This window comes from Capsicum annuum, chromosome 3 (assembly GCF_002878395.1).
Source record: "Capsicum annuum cultivar UCD-10X-F1 chromosome 3, UCD10Xv1.1, whole genome shotgun sequence".
Lineage (NCBI taxonomy): Eukaryota > Viridiplantae > Streptophyta > Magnoliopsida > Solanales > Solanaceae > Capsicum > Capsicum annuum.
Genome location: NC_061113.1, coordinates 213,290,736 through 213,308,804, shown reverse-complemented (window position 1 = coordinate 213,308,804; position 18,069 = coordinate 213,290,736). Strand labels below are relative to the sequence as shown.

At 37.0% G+C, this 18,069-nt stretch overlaps 1 protein-coding gene across 1 annotated transcript in view; it reads left to right on the top strand.

Moving 5' to 3' along the window:
• LOC107863296 (protein SHORTAGE IN CHIASMATA 1) overlaps positions 1 to 13,389 on the top strand; it is a 19,278-nt gene extending 5,889 nt beyond the window's left edge. The window contains exons 4-8 of the mRNA XM_016709162.2: positions 6,388 to 8,324; positions 9,035 to 9,242; positions 9,987 to 10,493; positions 11,083 to 12,903; positions 13,022 to 13,389. Of these exons, the coding sequence (XP_016564648.2) occupies positions 6,388 to 8,324; positions 9,035 to 9,242; positions 9,987 to 10,493; positions 11,083 to 12,903; positions 13,022 to 13,111 (4,563 nt within the window). The 3' untranslated portion in view covers positions 13,112 to 13,389. The remainder of the gene's footprint in view (positions 1 to 6,387; positions 8,325 to 9,034; positions 9,243 to 9,986; positions 10,494 to 11,082; positions 12,904 to 13,021) is intronic.
• Positions 13,390 to 18,069: the final 4,680 nt, after the last annotated feature.

Below are 18,069 nucleotides of genomic sequence, written 5' to 3'. Positions count from 1 at the left end.
TTCTGATAGCTTGTTATTCCACTGTCTAGGAGCTTGCTTTAGTCCATACAGTGATTTGACTAGTCTGCACACTGCATTCTTTCCTTGACTAGCAAATCCCTGAGGTAGTTTCATGTACACCTCATCAGTTAGATCACCATTTAAGAAAGCATTATACACATCCATCTGTTGAGCAAACCATTTCCTTCTTGCTGCAGTAGCCAATATTGTTCTGACAGTCTTCATTTTTACAACTGGGGAAAAGGTTTCTTTGTAATCAATGCCTTCTCTTTGATCATATCCTTTTGCTACAAGTCTAGCCTTGAACCTTTCTACTTCACCATTGGCTTTATATTTAACTCTGTATATCCACCTGCAACCTATAGGCTTTTTACCCTTGGGTAAGGACACTATATCCCAGGTGTGATTAGAAGTAAGAGCTTGCTATCTTCTCTTTCATAGCCTCTACCCATCTTGAATCCTTACATGCTTCATAGTAACTCGTTGGTTCAACAATAGAAGATAAATTTGCTACATCGTCTTTGTACTGAGAAGATGGTTTGTCATAAGTAACATAGTTTGCTAGATCATAAGGTACCTTTTTGGTCTTGCCAGTAGTGATAAAATCAGTCATTCACACAGGTGATTTTTTCCTTCTTGTTGATCTCCTTTGATCCTGACATACTGGTGCCGAAATTTCTGTCCTCTCAGCTATAGAAGTCTCTTGATGCACTTGTTGGTTGGGTGAGTCGAGAACCCTTTGACTTCTAGTTGATCTTCTTTGATACACCTTAGTTATAATCTGTGCAGGAGTAGGAACAACCTGCAAATGCTGCTCTTGCTGATTGGTTGAGTCAGGTATTTCTTGAGATATCATAGTTACTCGAATCTGTAGAGGTGTCACAACATCACCTACTACTGTGCATTGATCCTCCAATGGAAATATATGAACGAGTGACTTATTTTGATCCTTGTTCACTTTAAATGGGAATATATCTTTCCTAAATGAAACATCTCTACACACATACACAGATTTGCTAGATATGTCATCGAGAACATATCCTTTCTGTGTGTTAGAGTACCCTATCAACACAGTGGTTCTAGCTCTAGGTATAAGCTTGTCATGCTCATTCAGCACTTTAGCATAGCATAGACATCCCAACACTCTTAAGTGATCATAGTTGGCTTTCTTACCATATAACCTCTCATAAGAAACTTGATAATCAATAACTGAACTAGGTAACCTGTTAATAATGTGCACTACAGCTAACACACAATAACCCCAAAGACAGGGACGGATCTATTAAGGCCCGTGAGGGTGGCACGCCACCCGCAAACTTTGACGGAAACTCTCTCTATATTTCTATATATATAGACTGATATAGTAAAATATTTAATCTGCCATCCACAACACCAAAGCATTATCTAGTGCAAGTGGCAAAGCGCCACTTTTACCGTGGGTTCGATCTCGGTCAGCAGCATATCATTTTTCAAATGTTTTTTGTTAAGCATTGTTCTATATATAGACTGATATAGTAAAATATTAAATCTGCCACCAATAATACCAAAACACTATCTAGTGCAAGTGGCAAAGTGCCACTTTTATGGGTTATAGGTCGTGGGTTCGATCTCGGTTAGCTGCATATCATTTTTTTAATTTTTTTTGTTAAGCATTGTTTTATATATATTTTAATTTTTTTTTGTTAAGCATTGTTTTATATATATAGATTGATATAGTAAAATATTAAATCTTCTACCAAATAATACCAAAGCACTATCTAGTGCAAGTGGCAGAGCGCCACTTTTGTGGGTCATAGGTCGTGGGTTCGATCTCAGTTAGCAACACATCATTTTAATTTTTTTTTTTGTTAAGCATTGTTGATTAAATTTTTTTTTGTTAAGCATTGTTTTATATATATATATATTTTTTGTTAAGCATTGTTTTAAATATATAGACTAGGGTTCGATCTCAGTTAGCAACACATCATTTTAAAAAAAATTTTTGTTAAGCATTGCTGATTAAATTTTTTTTAGTTAAACATTGTTTTATATATATTTTAATTTTTTTTTGTTAAGCATTGTTTTATATATATAGACTGATATAGTAAAATATTAAATCTGCCACCAACAATACCAAAGCACTATCTAGTGCAAGTGTCAGAGCGCCGCTTTTGTGGGTCATAGGTCGTGAGTTCGATCTCGGTTAGCAACACATCATTTTTAATTTTTTCTTGTTAAGCATTGTTTTTAATTTGTTTTTGTTAAGCATTGTTGATTAAAACAGGGCAACAGGGCAATAACACATTTTTTTGTTAAGCATTGTTGATTAAAACAGGGCAATAGGGCAATAACACATCATTAATTGGTTGGTTAATTATCCTATAGATTGAAAAAAAGTTAATTATCCTATAGATTGAAAAAAAATGAATAATCTGATTAATTTAATTGATAAATTTACTTAGCATTGTTGATTAAAACAGGGCAACGGGGCAATAACACATCATTAATTGGTTGGTTAATTATCCTATTGATTGAAAAAATGAATAATCTGATTAATTTAATTGATAAATTTACTTGGCACCCGGAGAGTCCGGATCCTGGATCCGCCTCTACCCAAAGATGTATGGGAATAGCAGCCTGAAACCTGACTGCTCTTGTGACTTCTATGATGTGCTTGTGCTTTCTCTCAGCAACACTATTTTGCTGAGGTGTATAAGCACAAGTTGTCTGATGTATGATGCCATTTGTGCTCAACAAGTTACTACATACTGAGTTTACAAACTCAGTTCCATTATCACTTCTTACTAATTTAACAACCTTACTAAACTGTGTTTTAACATATGTAAGAAACTGTTTGATTTGAATGTACACATCAGTCTTGAACTTAAGTAGAAAGACCCAAGTAAATCTTGAGAAATCATCCACAACTGTCAAAAAATATTTATTGCCATTCATAGTTGTTATCTTATAAGGTCCCCACACATCCATGTGCACAAGATCAAAACAACATGTATATTGCTTGAGGGAAAAGACGATCTAGCTTGTTTTGCACAAGGACACACAGTACATTTCCTTATTCTATCTTCTATACTTTGAATATCAGAAATAACTATTTTCTTAAGAGCATGAGTAGACACATGACCTAATCTTTTGTGCCAAAGGTCTATGTCATCATTACTTCTTGTCACCATACCACCATTTGTCACTTTATTAGCCGCATGCCGTGAAATCTCATTGTCTTGCTGTCCAACCAGTAGATATAATCCTCCAGCAGGCTTACCAATCCCTCTCACCTTTCCGGTGTAAAGATCCTGGAAGACACAGAAATCAGGGAAAAAATTACTGAACATTGCCATTCTTTGGTCACTTGTGACACTGACAACAAATTGTACTGAAATTCTGGTATATGGTATACAGTAGTTACCACATTATCTTTTGATAAGCAACTACTTCCCACATGTGTTACTTTAGTAGTACCACTATTTGACAAATTTACCTCTCTTGGTGTGTCTAACTTTGTTGTAGAGTGTCCAAGGAGTAAATCTAAATTAGCTACCATGCGATTAGTAGCCCCTGTACGTGTAATCTATTCTCTAGACTTAACAGATGCTGAGAAAGTACTAATACCTGCATTAGATGTGCTAGAAGCATTTGCTAATTCTCCTGCATGTGAGCCAGTGTTGCTATTATTAATCATTCTCAAGATTTGCTCATATTACTCTTTAGTGAATGGTACACTTCCCATTTGACTGATTTGATTCATCTGCACATCAAAACCAGCTTGAATTCCTGTATCATGAGACTGAAAACCTTGCGCTGCATGTTGATTAAATGATCCTAGACCATGATGACCGAGCTGTGTATCAAGAGACACATTATAAGCTGCATTGCTACCTTCCATCCTAGACTTCTTCTTGAACTTGTGATCATTTGGATAACCAACAAGTTTCCAGCAAGTCTCTCTAGTATGTCCTTTCAATTTGCAGAAATCACATTAAAGGTTGTAATTCTTCTTAAATTTCTGAGGATTACTCCCACCATTTTCATGTCTTGTGTACATTGCCAACTCACAGTTATTCCCAGACATAACAACAGGACTAGTTCCCAAGTTCCCATCATGAATTTCTGTAGCTTTATGACTTTTATCGCTTATGACCATGGCATATGCCTGATTTACAGTAGGAAGAGGGGTCATGAGTAAAATTTGGCTTCTTGTCTATGTGTACGACTCATTTAATCCCATTAGAAACTGAAATAGTTTCAATTTATGTAGATGAAACACACTCTTTGGACTTGTCACAATCACATCCAGGTGCAGGCACTAGGGACTCAAATTCTTCCCACAAGTCTTTCAACTTTGAGAAATAAGAAGACAGATGCATTCCTTTGAGAAAGGGTTGCAATTTCCTTGTGTAAATTGAAAGTTCTTGCACCATCTATTTTGTGAAATCTTTCATCCAGCTCTGCCCAGACAACACTAGCAACTGATGCATACATGATTCCTCCTAGAAGTTCTTTAGAGACAGAATTCATAATCCAAGATAGGACAATTGAAAATTACAGCCCTCTCCTAGTGGCTTCCCAGATCAGTTGAAAATTTATCTTTAGAGCACGTGCCATCAACACTACCTAACTTATTCCTTCCTAATAGGGCGATATGCATAGATCTAAACCAGATTGAAAAATTCTCAACACTTGTTAATTGGAAGGAAATGATCTGCATTCCACTTACATCTGAAGGACTGAGGAAGAGAGGGTGATTATAATACAACATAGTTGTTGATGTTCTTGAAGATCCTACAGGTTCAGTACCAATTTCATTCACCATTTTTTCAGTTTATGCCGCAAGCTTTGAAATCTTGATCTCAAGAACCGGCTACAACTTACTACTGAGATCTACAGTTGAATCTCATTCACATTTACAGAATCAAACTTTATTCAGCTAGAGTAATCTAGCATGCATGCTCTGATACCATGTAATTATACTAAGTATCAATGACTTAGAATACACAAGATTAAGGAAGAAGAAGAAGGAGGAGGAGAAGGAGAAGGAGGGGAAGTGTAGACAGAGGAGTGTAGTGAAAAGAGAGATTTTTGATGAATAGATTTTTGTATATTTCTTGTTAGTCTTTAATGTACATTAAGGGGTCGTTTGGTTGGGAATGTAGTTATGATGGGATTAGTTATGCTGGGATAAGTTATGATGGGATAACTAATACTGAGATTAGTTATGCTGGGATTATTTTTTGTTGAGTGTTTGGTTTGTTGTATTCAAAGTAAAATGCATGGTATAATTTTTAAGAATAAATTAATTGATTACCAAAATACCCTCCATCTTATTTAACTATTTTTTTTATATATATTTCTTTTCAAGCTTTAAATATTTATTCTTAACAATAAAACTTTCATCTTATTTAGCTTAATTTTTGTGTGTGTGCATTTTCATGATCTTATCGTGTGTATTTTAAAAATAAAACTTTCATCTTATTTAGCTTTAATTTTTTTGCGTGTGCCTTTCCATGATTATGCCGTGTGTGTTTAAAAAAAAATCTTACTACATCTTATTTAGTTTGAAATAAAAACTTCCAACTTAAGTTTGTTTAAAGTAAAAGAGGATTTGTTGTTTATGTCACTTCATTTAAACACATCACTCATACAATAGAATATTAAAATTCATTTTAATTGATATATACACTATCAATTTTCAAGTGATTAAAAAACTATTTAATTTAAAATAAGTAATTCAACAATGGAGTTGACATTTTTATTATTTTTTAGAGAAATTAAAATGTATAAATAAGCATAATAATTATTCAAATAAATTTAACGTATAATATATTCATAAATAAAATATATATATATGTGTGTGTGAAATAAAAATCATAGGGTTTGAGGGTATTTTTGTCATTTTATAATTATATACCAAGGATAAATTAAGTTGGGATAGTAATCCCACCATATCTATGGATAACTTATCCTGGACTAATTATTAGTTCCGGGATAAGTTATCCCGAATATTGACAACCAAACGAGTGATTAAAATTTTTATCCAGAGATTATTACTTTAATACCGCACACCAAACGACCCCTAAGTGGTATTTATAGATGCAATAATACCAACTGCTTCTATATTAATCAGTTGCCAAAGTACTTAAACAGTTAACTACAACTCTACTGGTAACTGACTTTAACCTATAACTAACTTTGAACATTTATCTAACAAACTATACATTGACACAATATTCATGATTAACATGTGTATTACAATACTCAACAAATTGTACTCCATGTCATCATGTTAATTCAGACTGCATAAAGGAAAGGGAAGGGCTTAACCAATTAAAGCACTACTTTCACTTTGTAAATGCTCAACTAACTGGTTTGGCACATCATTGTTCATTATTGCAGGATATGCCCGGTCTTGAAGTTAGGCTTCAACATTCCCTTGACACTCTGCAATCAATTTGTTCAGTGGATGACATTAGTTCTGTGTCTATTGTGGAGAAAAGCTCTGATTCGATGGAAGATAGTGGTTCGCGTCAGGGGAAATATCATTCTAGTACAGATTTCTTTCCTCTTCTTGAAGTGGACGAGGCAGCTTTGGGTATTGTCAGTGACGACTATATAAAGGAGAAAGTTCTAATCTTTGAAAATATTGAGCTTCAGTGTGAGACACCAGGAAGTGAAGGAATGGGGAACGTGAATGAGCTTTTGAATTCCACAACATTTGGTACATTGCAACACCTGTCATATGGTAGTTTAACAACGGACTGCCTTGAAGTTGAAGTTCCGTGCTTGAAATTTTCTTTAGAGATGGATTTGATAAGTATTATTGAACTTGAGAAAAACTCGGTGATCCATCAAGGCATAGAAAATGAAGGTCCAATATGGGCAGGAAGCCCAATCATTTTTGATGAATTGCAATTCTTTGATTCAGACCTTTATACTTTTTGTGAATTGCTGTCTGAAGCAAAAGTGGATGTTGAGGATACATGTGATCTGATGTTGAGGGAGGCCGAGAATTTCAGGAACTTTGACGAATTGATCGTTTCCCATGAGCTCATCCCTGTGGATAATTCTTTCAGATCATTGCCTGTGCCACTAGTTTCTGAGAATGGAAATATTAAGTCATTGCACTTGTGTATTAAGGAAATCCTAGCTGAGTTGGAACCACAGTCTTCCACCATGTCTGATAGATTATACTTAGATTGGCATTTTGTTGAAAATGAGAAATGCAAGTGTCAAGAAGACTTCTTCAATTTATCGGGAGAGATAGATGCTAACAACATTGATCTTTGCTTGAATTTCATCGACAATGAGATGCTTGTATTCAACTTTTTTTTTTCTAGTGATAGTCCACAAGAACCAAATAGAGTGGAGAGAAAAGAAATGTTGAGTTTACCTTCCGATGCCACTCCTGTTTCTCCCATGCCTTGTAACATAGAAGTGTCAACGAAGTTGCTGAAGGATGGTAAGTTCTCAACTGAAGGAGCCTCATCCCAATGTAGTTCTAAAAAGGCATCTTTCTTTGATGACTCTGGGTCAGAGTTTAATGATCTTGACTTTTTCTTAAATCCAAAAGAGTATGGTAGAGACAAAGACTATAAACCAACTGGCAGTTCCATTGATACTAATGCCATGGGTGAGAGAAGCTTTCCCTCTTCTGCTACCACATTAGTGCAACCTCAGCAATGGAATATCAAGGTGCATCAAATATTGTTGTCTTCTGATATTCTACTTCTAATTGATGATCTTAGGAGAATTTTTCAAGTTATATTTGAGAGACAGAGAGAGTTAATTGAGACTCAGGATCCATCTCAAGCTGTGGATGATATTGCTATTCTCCGAATTTCAAAGAAAAAGCTCATCAACTTGATTAAGAAAAGTGTTGTGTGCATGAGTTCTTTGTACCAGGATGGTGATAACACAATGTCATTGGTCACATTGTGCGCGATCAAACAGATGGTTTGGTACCTGTGCTACTATGGTCTGCATACAACCTATCTATACATAGAAAAGTTGTACAGAAGCTTGCCGGAATTGAACTCTAAACTTGACTTCCTCTACAACTTCATAAAAGATGTGCATCAGAAGGGTGAAAAGGATATGCACAGGTGCCATCCATCGCTTTCTGTTATTAAGGATATATTGCAGGGGTGTATGAGCCAGGGTAATTCAAAAATATTGATTGTTGCTGAGCCAGTGTTCTGGTGGTCATTGAAGAAACTATTAACATCCATGAATATTGCATTTAGTCAACCACAGAACGGGCAAAAGAACGACTTTTACCACTTAGAAGATGCCGGCATGCAAATGGTTTCACATTGCTGTTTAGTAACCCAAGAGTAAGTGGTAGTTCCTACAGAAATTATGCTTGGTTATTGATCTGTTTAATAGTATGGTGATCAAACTTACAGTGGTTTCTTTGCCATATCCTTGTGCTTATATAGTCTTGCTGTCATTTCCAGTCTTGTTCAGGACAAACACTAAGATTTTGACAGGTGCCCTGCTTAGTCCTTTGTGATTCACATAGTAGAAGTTAATCTGTTTTTAATCAGGCTAGAAACTTACTAGTAAAATTTGGCCTTTTTAGACTCCAACTTGACGTTTTGGTAGTCTATTGTCATTGCTGTCTCATTTCTGACAAAGAGAACTTCTGATTGGGTGATCTATAAAATTCTAGTGTTAAGGTGCCTCTGGGAGAAAAGTATTCTAAACTTAAAGATAGGTAGTCTTTTATCGCTGCAAAGCTACTTTTGATCGGAACTGAGATATTAATTTTCATTTGATAGGTTGTCCTTATGAATGAATGAAGTTAGTTATTTGCTTTAGTTTCAACTTCAACCAAAATTTTCAACTGGTCGATGGGGAATTCACTGCTAAACATGTAAAGTTCACCATAAAAGTATCATCGCAGACAACATATAGTTTGGCTACATTGAGACGGTTCACATATGTTTATTCTTAATATTGTTACCACAATGTTGTTGACAAGTTCCCTATAAATTAAAATGAGATTTAAAGAAATGAATTGATAGTCCATTTTTTTGCCCAGGCATCTGTTTGCCTCATTTCCATTTGACAAATTTGAGATTATCTTGGAATACGGAGGTTCGCAAGGATCATCTAAAGTATCTTCCATCTCGCCAAAGTCAGGCAGAGTTCCTCCTCTTCATTTTCTTAAGGTGGAGCTGGAGGACCCCAGTGTTGCGAAAGCACTTTGTGATGGCGTTGACATGCTCAACACAGATGAACCTACTATGGCAAGTCTCTGTCTTTTGCTTGACCACTGATTCTATCAATTTGAAAAATATCACAGAGTTTTGTGTTACTTTTCAAGGAATGCATGACACCAAATTGTTTTTGTAAATGGAATGAAACGTGTGAAAACTGTAAAAATTATTAATATTCTTATTGTTCTGCTATGTGTTTTTTGAGTCGTACTATAAGGTTCAATTTGCATAAAAGTGTTAACAACCATGATATCCAAACTTGAGAGACATGATGGTTGTTAGTTCTTTGAGTTAGAATATGGTTGGTTACTAATCTTGCAGGTATGAGTTTGTACTTTCCAGTACATGGGTTTCTTCCCTTCCTCATCTTTTGGTGCTCTGTCTGACTTTTCTTGCTTGGTTGAAATAATTCTTCAACACAGTTGACTTGCTTCCTTGTTTGAGCCACCCACGTAGGAGATTTACCTCACTATGCCTGATGTATTTCCATTTCTAAATGGTACTGAGGTTTTCTCCATCCCAGTCATATTCTGTAATATGCTGGTAAATTATCAACAGTTGGAGTATGAGCTTTTATATTCTGATAAAATCACCTTAAACCTTAACTTTGATCACTCATCACTGCATGAAGAGAAAAGAATTGTTTAAGGTTCAATGCTTTATGCTGTCGATCAGACTAGAAGTAGATAATTCAAATACGCAGCAACAGATTCCTCTTGTTCATTCCTAGAGGTTTCAAAATTTAGATCTTCTTCTGACATGCTTGTTTTCTAGGGAGGAGGTCCTCACTCTTTCTCAGCTCTTAATGAGATTGATGTTACATTTGAAGAACTGCTGAATTTCCTTCCAGTGGAAAAGAACTTGAAGGGTGGAAGCATGGAGGCAGTACTGCGAAATGAATCTTGCTCTGCTGCAGCTCAACATGCAGTCTTCAGTTTAAGATCTGAGCAAAATCGTGGAAGCGCAGATGGCTTTCCTGAGACAATCATTATTGTTAATACACACAATTTTGAAAAGGATATGGTAATTTCAAGGAGAAGTACATACCAAAAGATTCTTGCATTCGAGAAGAAAGGAGTACAGGTCATAGAGCGTGATTTACGTCAGCCTGTTGATATTATAGTTAGTACATCAGCTTGCCTTGCCTGGTATAACTGCAAAAACATTGCAAAGAAAGCTACTGCCCCAGATGAGGCTTTCTCTTGCTTGCCTCTGTGTGTTGGGAATATTGCAGCAAGTATTTTGACGTCACTCAGTTTTGCTTTCAGTTGCTGCATCCTGGTAATTAGATTGTTTTAATTTTTGTTTTCAAACTGCTCACACCTAAACAGTGTTGTGCTAAGGCATGTATTGCATTTACTTCAGAAAGAGTTATGTATCTATTAAGTCCTTCTGGTGGACCTATTTTAGAACTTCATGAAGATTCAGAAATTATCATGAACTTCTCAGCTAAAAGAGGAATTCAAATACTAACTCTCAAAACTTTTTTCTTTGCACTTTGAATCTCCCAGTTCTCCCTTGTTCCTTAGCTCCAGCCTCCAGATTTTCACAATTGCATTGCAGACATGATGTCTTTTGTCTCTGTGAACAGTTTAAAAACTGAGTACTACCATCATGTGCATGTAATATCTCTCAGCCGCATGTTACCTTATTTACATCATGATGAATATAAGGACAAGATGATGATCTCCATTACATGGTTATTCTTCAACATAACGGATTACTTCAAAGAAGTAGCAGTGACTGGAAATGGAAATAAGAGCACTTATTTATTATAGTTTTAGAATGGACCAAGATAGTCTAGCGTGATCACTGCTTACACATAATGTTTGGTTCATAATATTTAGTATTTCTTGGCCATCTTCTTTAGGTCTTTGAGGGAGAAAGTGACTTTATATCAGGAATTATGGAGTCATCCGATGAGCTCTATGCTGCTGCTGCTAGCTTGGGCATGGATATACAGATCTTTTATTCATATTCTTCTGATATGACTGATGAGATCATATTATCGTGTATCGAACTATCGTCGAGGACAAGCACAGGGATCTATTCTAAGATGCCTGAGTCACAAACACTGGCAGAATCCTTCCTTACTGCATTTCCTTCAATCAATTCCCTCTCAGCTCATGCAATATTGTCTTCAGCAGGCTTGCTTGTTGAGTTTCTGGGATGGACACGAGAACACAGAATTCATGCAGTTCAGAAATATCAGGTTCCTGATGAAAGCATCATATTACTGAGTGCTTTGAGCAGATTTGGGGAGCGGGAGGATTCTAAATCGGGAATGACAGATTGCTCCTCTTCAGTTTCTTCTGCTCCAGACTCTGAAAGTTTTCATTTCAAAAGAACCTATTGGGGGACGAACCGGAAAACCACCCGGGATTTAGCGAATCTGGATATGCCTAAAAGTGAATTAAATGATCTTGATCCACCCAGAACATTTTCTGAAGGCAGACTGCATCATCCCAGAGCATCTGGCCCCCGTGAAAGTGAATTATTTGATCTTGATCCTCCAAAAACATTTTCTGACGGCAGACTGCATCATCCCAGAGCATCTGGCCCACGTGAAAGTGATTTATTTGATCTTGATCCACCAAGAACATTATCTGAAGGCAGACTGCATCATCCCAGAGCATCAGGTCTGTGTCATCCTTTGTTTTCAGAAGATGTTAACTTGTTCGATGAATTTAGGAAGTCCAGCTTATCATTTGACAACAAACCACGTGTTCACAGACAGTCATTTGACACCTATGTGACGAAAGATCTTTTTAAAGTAATTGATCCTTGTGACTATCAGATGAGAAAAAATCCAGAGATGGGAGGTGGTGAGTCAGATAAATTTGAGGTTCCACAAATTGAAGTGTGTTTGCACCCAAGAGAGAGAGTTGATGTGGGTATGTTGAAAAACTTGGGTAGACAAAACAACTATTCAGAAAATTTCAAAGATGATATCACAGGTGAGGTCATTAACATTGATGATACTGTCGCATTAGGCAAAGCTTTTCAAAATGCAAAACACAAGGCCTTTTCTACCCAGGTGCATGCAATGGAGTCTCCTAGAACAGGAGTTCCTACAGCTGCTAAACAACTCTTTTTTGGAGAAAGTGATCTCCAAGAATTTCTAACCCCTGTGGAAATTGACTCTAACCCAGATGCCTGCACTTCTGTGAAAGACCTTGGGCAAGGATCAAGGCAAGAAATGGGACAGCATTTAAATGCGGGTTTCAATCATAATAAGGTTCAATTTAAGCACCAGAAATGGGTCCCAAAAGAGGGTATATCCCAGAAAGTAAAATGGTTGAGTGATCTGACGAAGCAAGAAAAAAATACGGCCTTTTATGGTGAAACATCACTCTCAAATGCACTTCAATCCACTCCATTGCAGCAAGGTTCACCCTGGACAATTGAATTTCTGAACAGAATCAGGGAAAAGAGTCGTTCACGTCAGGAATCACTCCCATGTGACTTGTCAGCTCCTTGTTACGAATACCCTGGTAAATCAACAAAATTTGCAAAGAGAAAGAGTCAATCTACTCTGGAATTTTACAAGTACCCAGGAAGCCGTTTCCAAGAGGTAGCAACCACGAGAAAGAGGCGTAAGAAATGCATGCAGCTACCAGCATCCACTAGTGAGACGGCTTCAGATCGTCCTATTCCATCATGGACACCCATTGATAAGACAGCAAAACGGGTATGACTGAAATGATTTTCTGTTTCTTTTTTTTTTTTGTTAACTGAATTCAATCATTCTGTTCAAGTAGTTTGTTCTTTCCGTATTCGGCAATTTTTCACATTATGACTAACTGCAGGAGCTATCCTTTGCAACAAATGGAAATGGAGGGCAAACTAAACTGGTATGGAGTGATAAGAACTCTCATGCATTGGGAAGACGATATTAACTCTCACATAAGAGGTATATTGGGCCAATACAAGTGAGCTTTCAGTAAGCGTCAAACCATAGAATTTTTTGGGACCTTACATTACTAGGGCATAAAATATTAATCAAATTGCATGATCTTTTACAATTCGTGTAGCATAATTTTGTATTTCTGGTGTCGGAAAAATGTTGTTCACCATGTACCGAACCTCTCTTTTTCTAGTAGTATTCTTCTTCTTTAGCATCTCTGCTCTGTGAGTTCAGCCTATTATGGAATTAAAGTGGCAATCAACAATATCAAGATATGTAAGACTTTTTTGGGCGTTTCTTCTAGACGTTTCTTTATTTGAGAAGCAAGCACACGTTAAACATGTTATGACTGCGAATCCTAATGATGATACTTGTAACTAGAGTACTGAAAGAAAATAGTTTACTGCTAATGATATAATTGGGGGCTCGGATAGTCAAAATTCATTAGTAGGAAATTGTAATAATTCCAAAAATTAGTTAACACTGTAGTTGCTACAGTGTAGTTAGTTAGACAGTTAGTTAAGTAGTTATAACTAGCTCTAGTGGCTTAGCTGATTGAGTAGTGGATTCGTGAACTCTATATAAACATGTAATCACATTTATTTCATTCATAGAAATACAGAAATTACTTTCTTCCCTCTAAATCTCTTTCTTGGTTCTTCTTCTTCTTCTTAACTGTTTTCTCGAGTTAGTTACTCTTTGGACAGTATTTTCGATCCTCGAGTCCATTGAACTCCTGCTATCGAGTAGAATCTAGTATCATTGGTATCAGAGACATCCTTTCCTTGGATTTACGATGACAAAGACAGCAAGATCTTCGGAGAATTCTGCTTCTGAAGTCGTTGAGTTACGAGAAATGGTGCAGAAATTGGCCGCAGATATGGGAAATTTGACAGGGGAAGTTACTACTCTGAAGAAATTGGACCAGGTGGTACTAGAATTGAAGGAAAATTTGGTGAATTCTGCAGAAAATAGAAGGGAAAAATCACCAGCGGGGCAAGATGATCCGTCCAGAGCTAGGCAATCTGAGGAGAGAGGCCACAGGGCTCAAAGCCCCGGCAATTATCATAATCCCCATTCCAATTTTTTGAAGTGGTCACGTATGGAATTTTTGAAGTTTACCGGGGATGATTTACGCTCTTGGTTGTTCAAGATTGAGCAGTTTTTTCCAATGGAAAAGGTCCCTGCTTCTGAGAAAATTACTATAGCCACATTGCACTTGGAAGGTGAAGCAATTCAATGGCATTTATCCTTCATGAGATATCGACAATATCTTCAACCTGAAGGGTGGAATAAGTATGTGATGGCATTGGTGGAACGATTTGGATCTGATTTTGATGATCCTATGAAGGATTTGAAGAAGATTAAACAAGTAGGCATTGTCAAAGAATATCAAGTTGTGTTTGAAAGGCATCTTACAAGACTGAATTTGTCTGAGGAGAATGCAATTAGTTGCTACATTGGGGGATTATCACCCGAACTCAACATTGCTGTCAAGATTACCAACCCCACTACCTTATCTCAAGTGTACTTTAGTGCAAGATTGCAGGAGGCATACCTGGATGTCATTCTGTGTTTAGTTCAAGAAAAATAGATCAGAAAATTCTTAGTAATAAACCTATAGTGCCTACCCCTAATTCAACTCAAGAAAGCTTTAATAAGAACCTGAATAGAAGAAGGTTGAGCCTGGAGGAAATCAATGAAAAGTATACTATGGGGCATAAGTGTAAGATTTCGAAACAATTGTATTTGTTAGAATTAGAAGAAGTAGATGAAACAAATAATGTAGTAGATAAAACTGAGGTGGAAGTGCATGAGGAAGAGGAGAGCAAGTTGGAGCAATCTCAACCTACCGAACATATGGAGATCTCCATTCATGCTTTAAATGAATATTTAGGTTTTAGGACACTAAAAGTGACTGGTTACCATGCTAAGAAAGGGTTGCATATATTGATAGACACCGGAAGTTCTCATAACTTTATAGAACCTGACTTAGTACAACAACTAGGGTGTGTAGTAAGATCTACTAGTCCATAAATGGTTGCTACAGCTAATGAAAGCATGAAAGTAGATAAAATGCCCACCATCACTTGGCTGTTGCAAGGAGCTGAGTTTTGAGCAGATGCTACCCTTGGGATCTTGTGGTGTAGTGCTTGGGGTGCAATCGTTGTTGACCTTGGGTGATATTAAGATGAATTTTAGAAATCTGACCATGGAATTTTGGTAAAAAGGCAGGAAGCATGTACTAAGAGGTGTTGGGAACCTGGTGCAGACTTCAGGTGCTGGCAAGCTGGCTAAACACTCAGGTAATCAATCCTAACTTTGTATGATTCAAGTAATGCCTATGGGGAGTGAACAAATGAGAGGACATTCAATAGATCCTAATGAAAGTGTACCTGAAAATGATCAAGCTTTATTAGATTTGTTGTTGAAGTTTCATAAAACCTAGTGGTCTACCACCTTCTGGGAGGTGTTTGATCATAGGATTGTCCTGCAAGCTGGAACTGAACCCATGAATAAAAGACCTTACAGATACCCATCCATTAAGGACATTATAGAATGCCTGGTGCAATATATGTTAGAACAGGGGATTATACAACCTAGTTGTAGTCCATTTGCATCTCTAGTAGTTCTAGTGTGTAAGAAAGATGGTACTCAGAGATTATGTGTTGACTATAGGGACCTGAATAAGTTTACCGTGAAGAACAAGTTCCCTATTACTATTGTTGAAGATCTATTGGATGAGTTAGGAGGATCAAAAATATTCTCAAAGATTGACTTAAGATCTGGCTATCATAAATTGAGAATGGCTACAGAAGATGTACCCAAAACTGCTTGTAGAACTCATTCAGGCCGCTGTGAATACTTGGTGATGCCTTTTGGCTTAACTAATGCACCTGTTACATTTCAAGGATTGATGAATTTTGTATATCAGAAATTTCTTAGGAAACATGTGCTAAGTTTTCTTTGATGATATCTTGGTTTACAGCAGAACTATTGAGGAACATGTAGTACATCTAAGGTCTGTGTTTGAAGAGGTGATGAAGCATCAATTATTTGCCAAGAGGAGCAAGTGTTTCTTTGGAGTTCAGAAAATTGAGTACCTTGGCCACTTTATTTCATCAAAGGGAGTGTCAACAGATCCTCAGAAAATTGAAGCAGTGAAGAGGTGGCCTATTTATTTACTCTTAAGCAATTAAGAGGGTTCTTAGGACTGGCCGGTTACTACAGAAGGTTCATACAAGGTTTTGGTGTGACCAGCAAGCCTTTAAATGATTTAAGCAAGAACAACTTTCAATGGTCATCCATAGCCCAAGAAGCTTTTGATCACTTGAAGGAGGCATTAACACAGGTTCCTGTTCTTGTTCTTGCTTTGCCTGATGTCAATAAGACATTTGTTGTGGAGACTGATGCTAGTGGGTTTGGAATAGGGGTTGTACTCATGCAAGAAGGGCACCCAATTGCTTTTATAAGCAAAGTTTTGTCCCCTAAGCATGCTGCACTATTAGTGTATGACAGAGAGTTGTTAGCAATTGTTCAAGCTATCACTAAATGGTCTCAGTACTTATTAGGGCAAAGGTTTATAATAAGGACTGATTAGAAGTCCCTGAAGTTCCTTATGGATCAAAAGCTACACACTAATTCACAACTGTTATGGTTGACCAAGCTAATGCCTTTTGACTACTCTATAGAGTACAAAGGAAAAGTTGATAATAAAGTGGCTGATGCCTCGTCAAGAGTCACTGGAGCTGAGTTGCTGGCCTTGTTCATTTCACCTACACATACTGATTTGTTTCAAGCTATTGTTGCTAGTTGGGATGTTGATGTTGATCTGCAGAAGCTCATGACAGACTTACAGCAGAATCCTACGATTCTCAGGCAATTCAGCTGGAGTCAGGGTCAACTAAGAAGGAAGAGTAGGTTAGTGGTTGACAAGGATCCAAATTTGAGAAAAGAAATCATATCATATTGGCATACTAGCCCTTAAGGTGGTCACTCAGGTGTTGAGGCTACATTAAGGAGACTACTTACTCTTTTTTATTGGAAGAACATAAGAGGGGATGTGAAGAGATTCATTCGGGATTGTGATGTTTGCCAAAAGAACAAGTCTAATTTAGATGCATATCCTGGTCTTTTGCAACCTTTATCTATCCCGGATGTGGTATGGTCTCAGATTAGCATGGATTTTATTGATGGGTTGCCTAAGTCTCATGGTTATGAGGTGATTCTAGTGGTAGTGGACAGACTTAGTAAGTATGAATATTTTCTGCCACTCAAGCATCGTTATACAACTCAAACTGTTGCTAAAGCTTTCATGGATAATGTTGTGAAGTTGCATAGATTGCCTGATGCTATCACCAGTGACAGGAATGTTGTTTTCATCAGTTCTTTCGGGCAGGAATTATTCACATTACAAGGTGTTAAGTTGCATACATCTTCAGCATATCACCCCCAATCTGATGGTCAAACTGAAGTTTTAAACAGATGTTTAGAGACATACTTGAGATGCTACTGCAATGAGGATGCATCTAACTAGTTTTCTTGTCTTTCCATGGCTGAGTATTGGTATAATACCTCTCATCATTTAGCTATTCAGACAACACCATATGAGGCTTTGTATGGCAGACCTTCACCACTACATTTGCCTTACCTTCCTGGTGAATCAGCTTCAGCTGAAGTTGATAACACTCTGCTGAATAGAGAGCTCAAACTTCAGTTACTTAAGCGCCACCTTACTAGAGCTAGATAAGAATGAAACAATTGGCTGATGCTCATAGAACCGACAGGAATTTTGATGTTGGAGACTGGGTTTACCTCAAGGTTCATCCCTACAAGCACGCTACTATCACTGATCATGCTTCACACAAGCTAGCTGCTAAGTTTTATGGACCTTTCCAGATCATTAAAAAAGTTGGTCCTGTTGCCTACACTTTGTTGCTTCCTGATTCT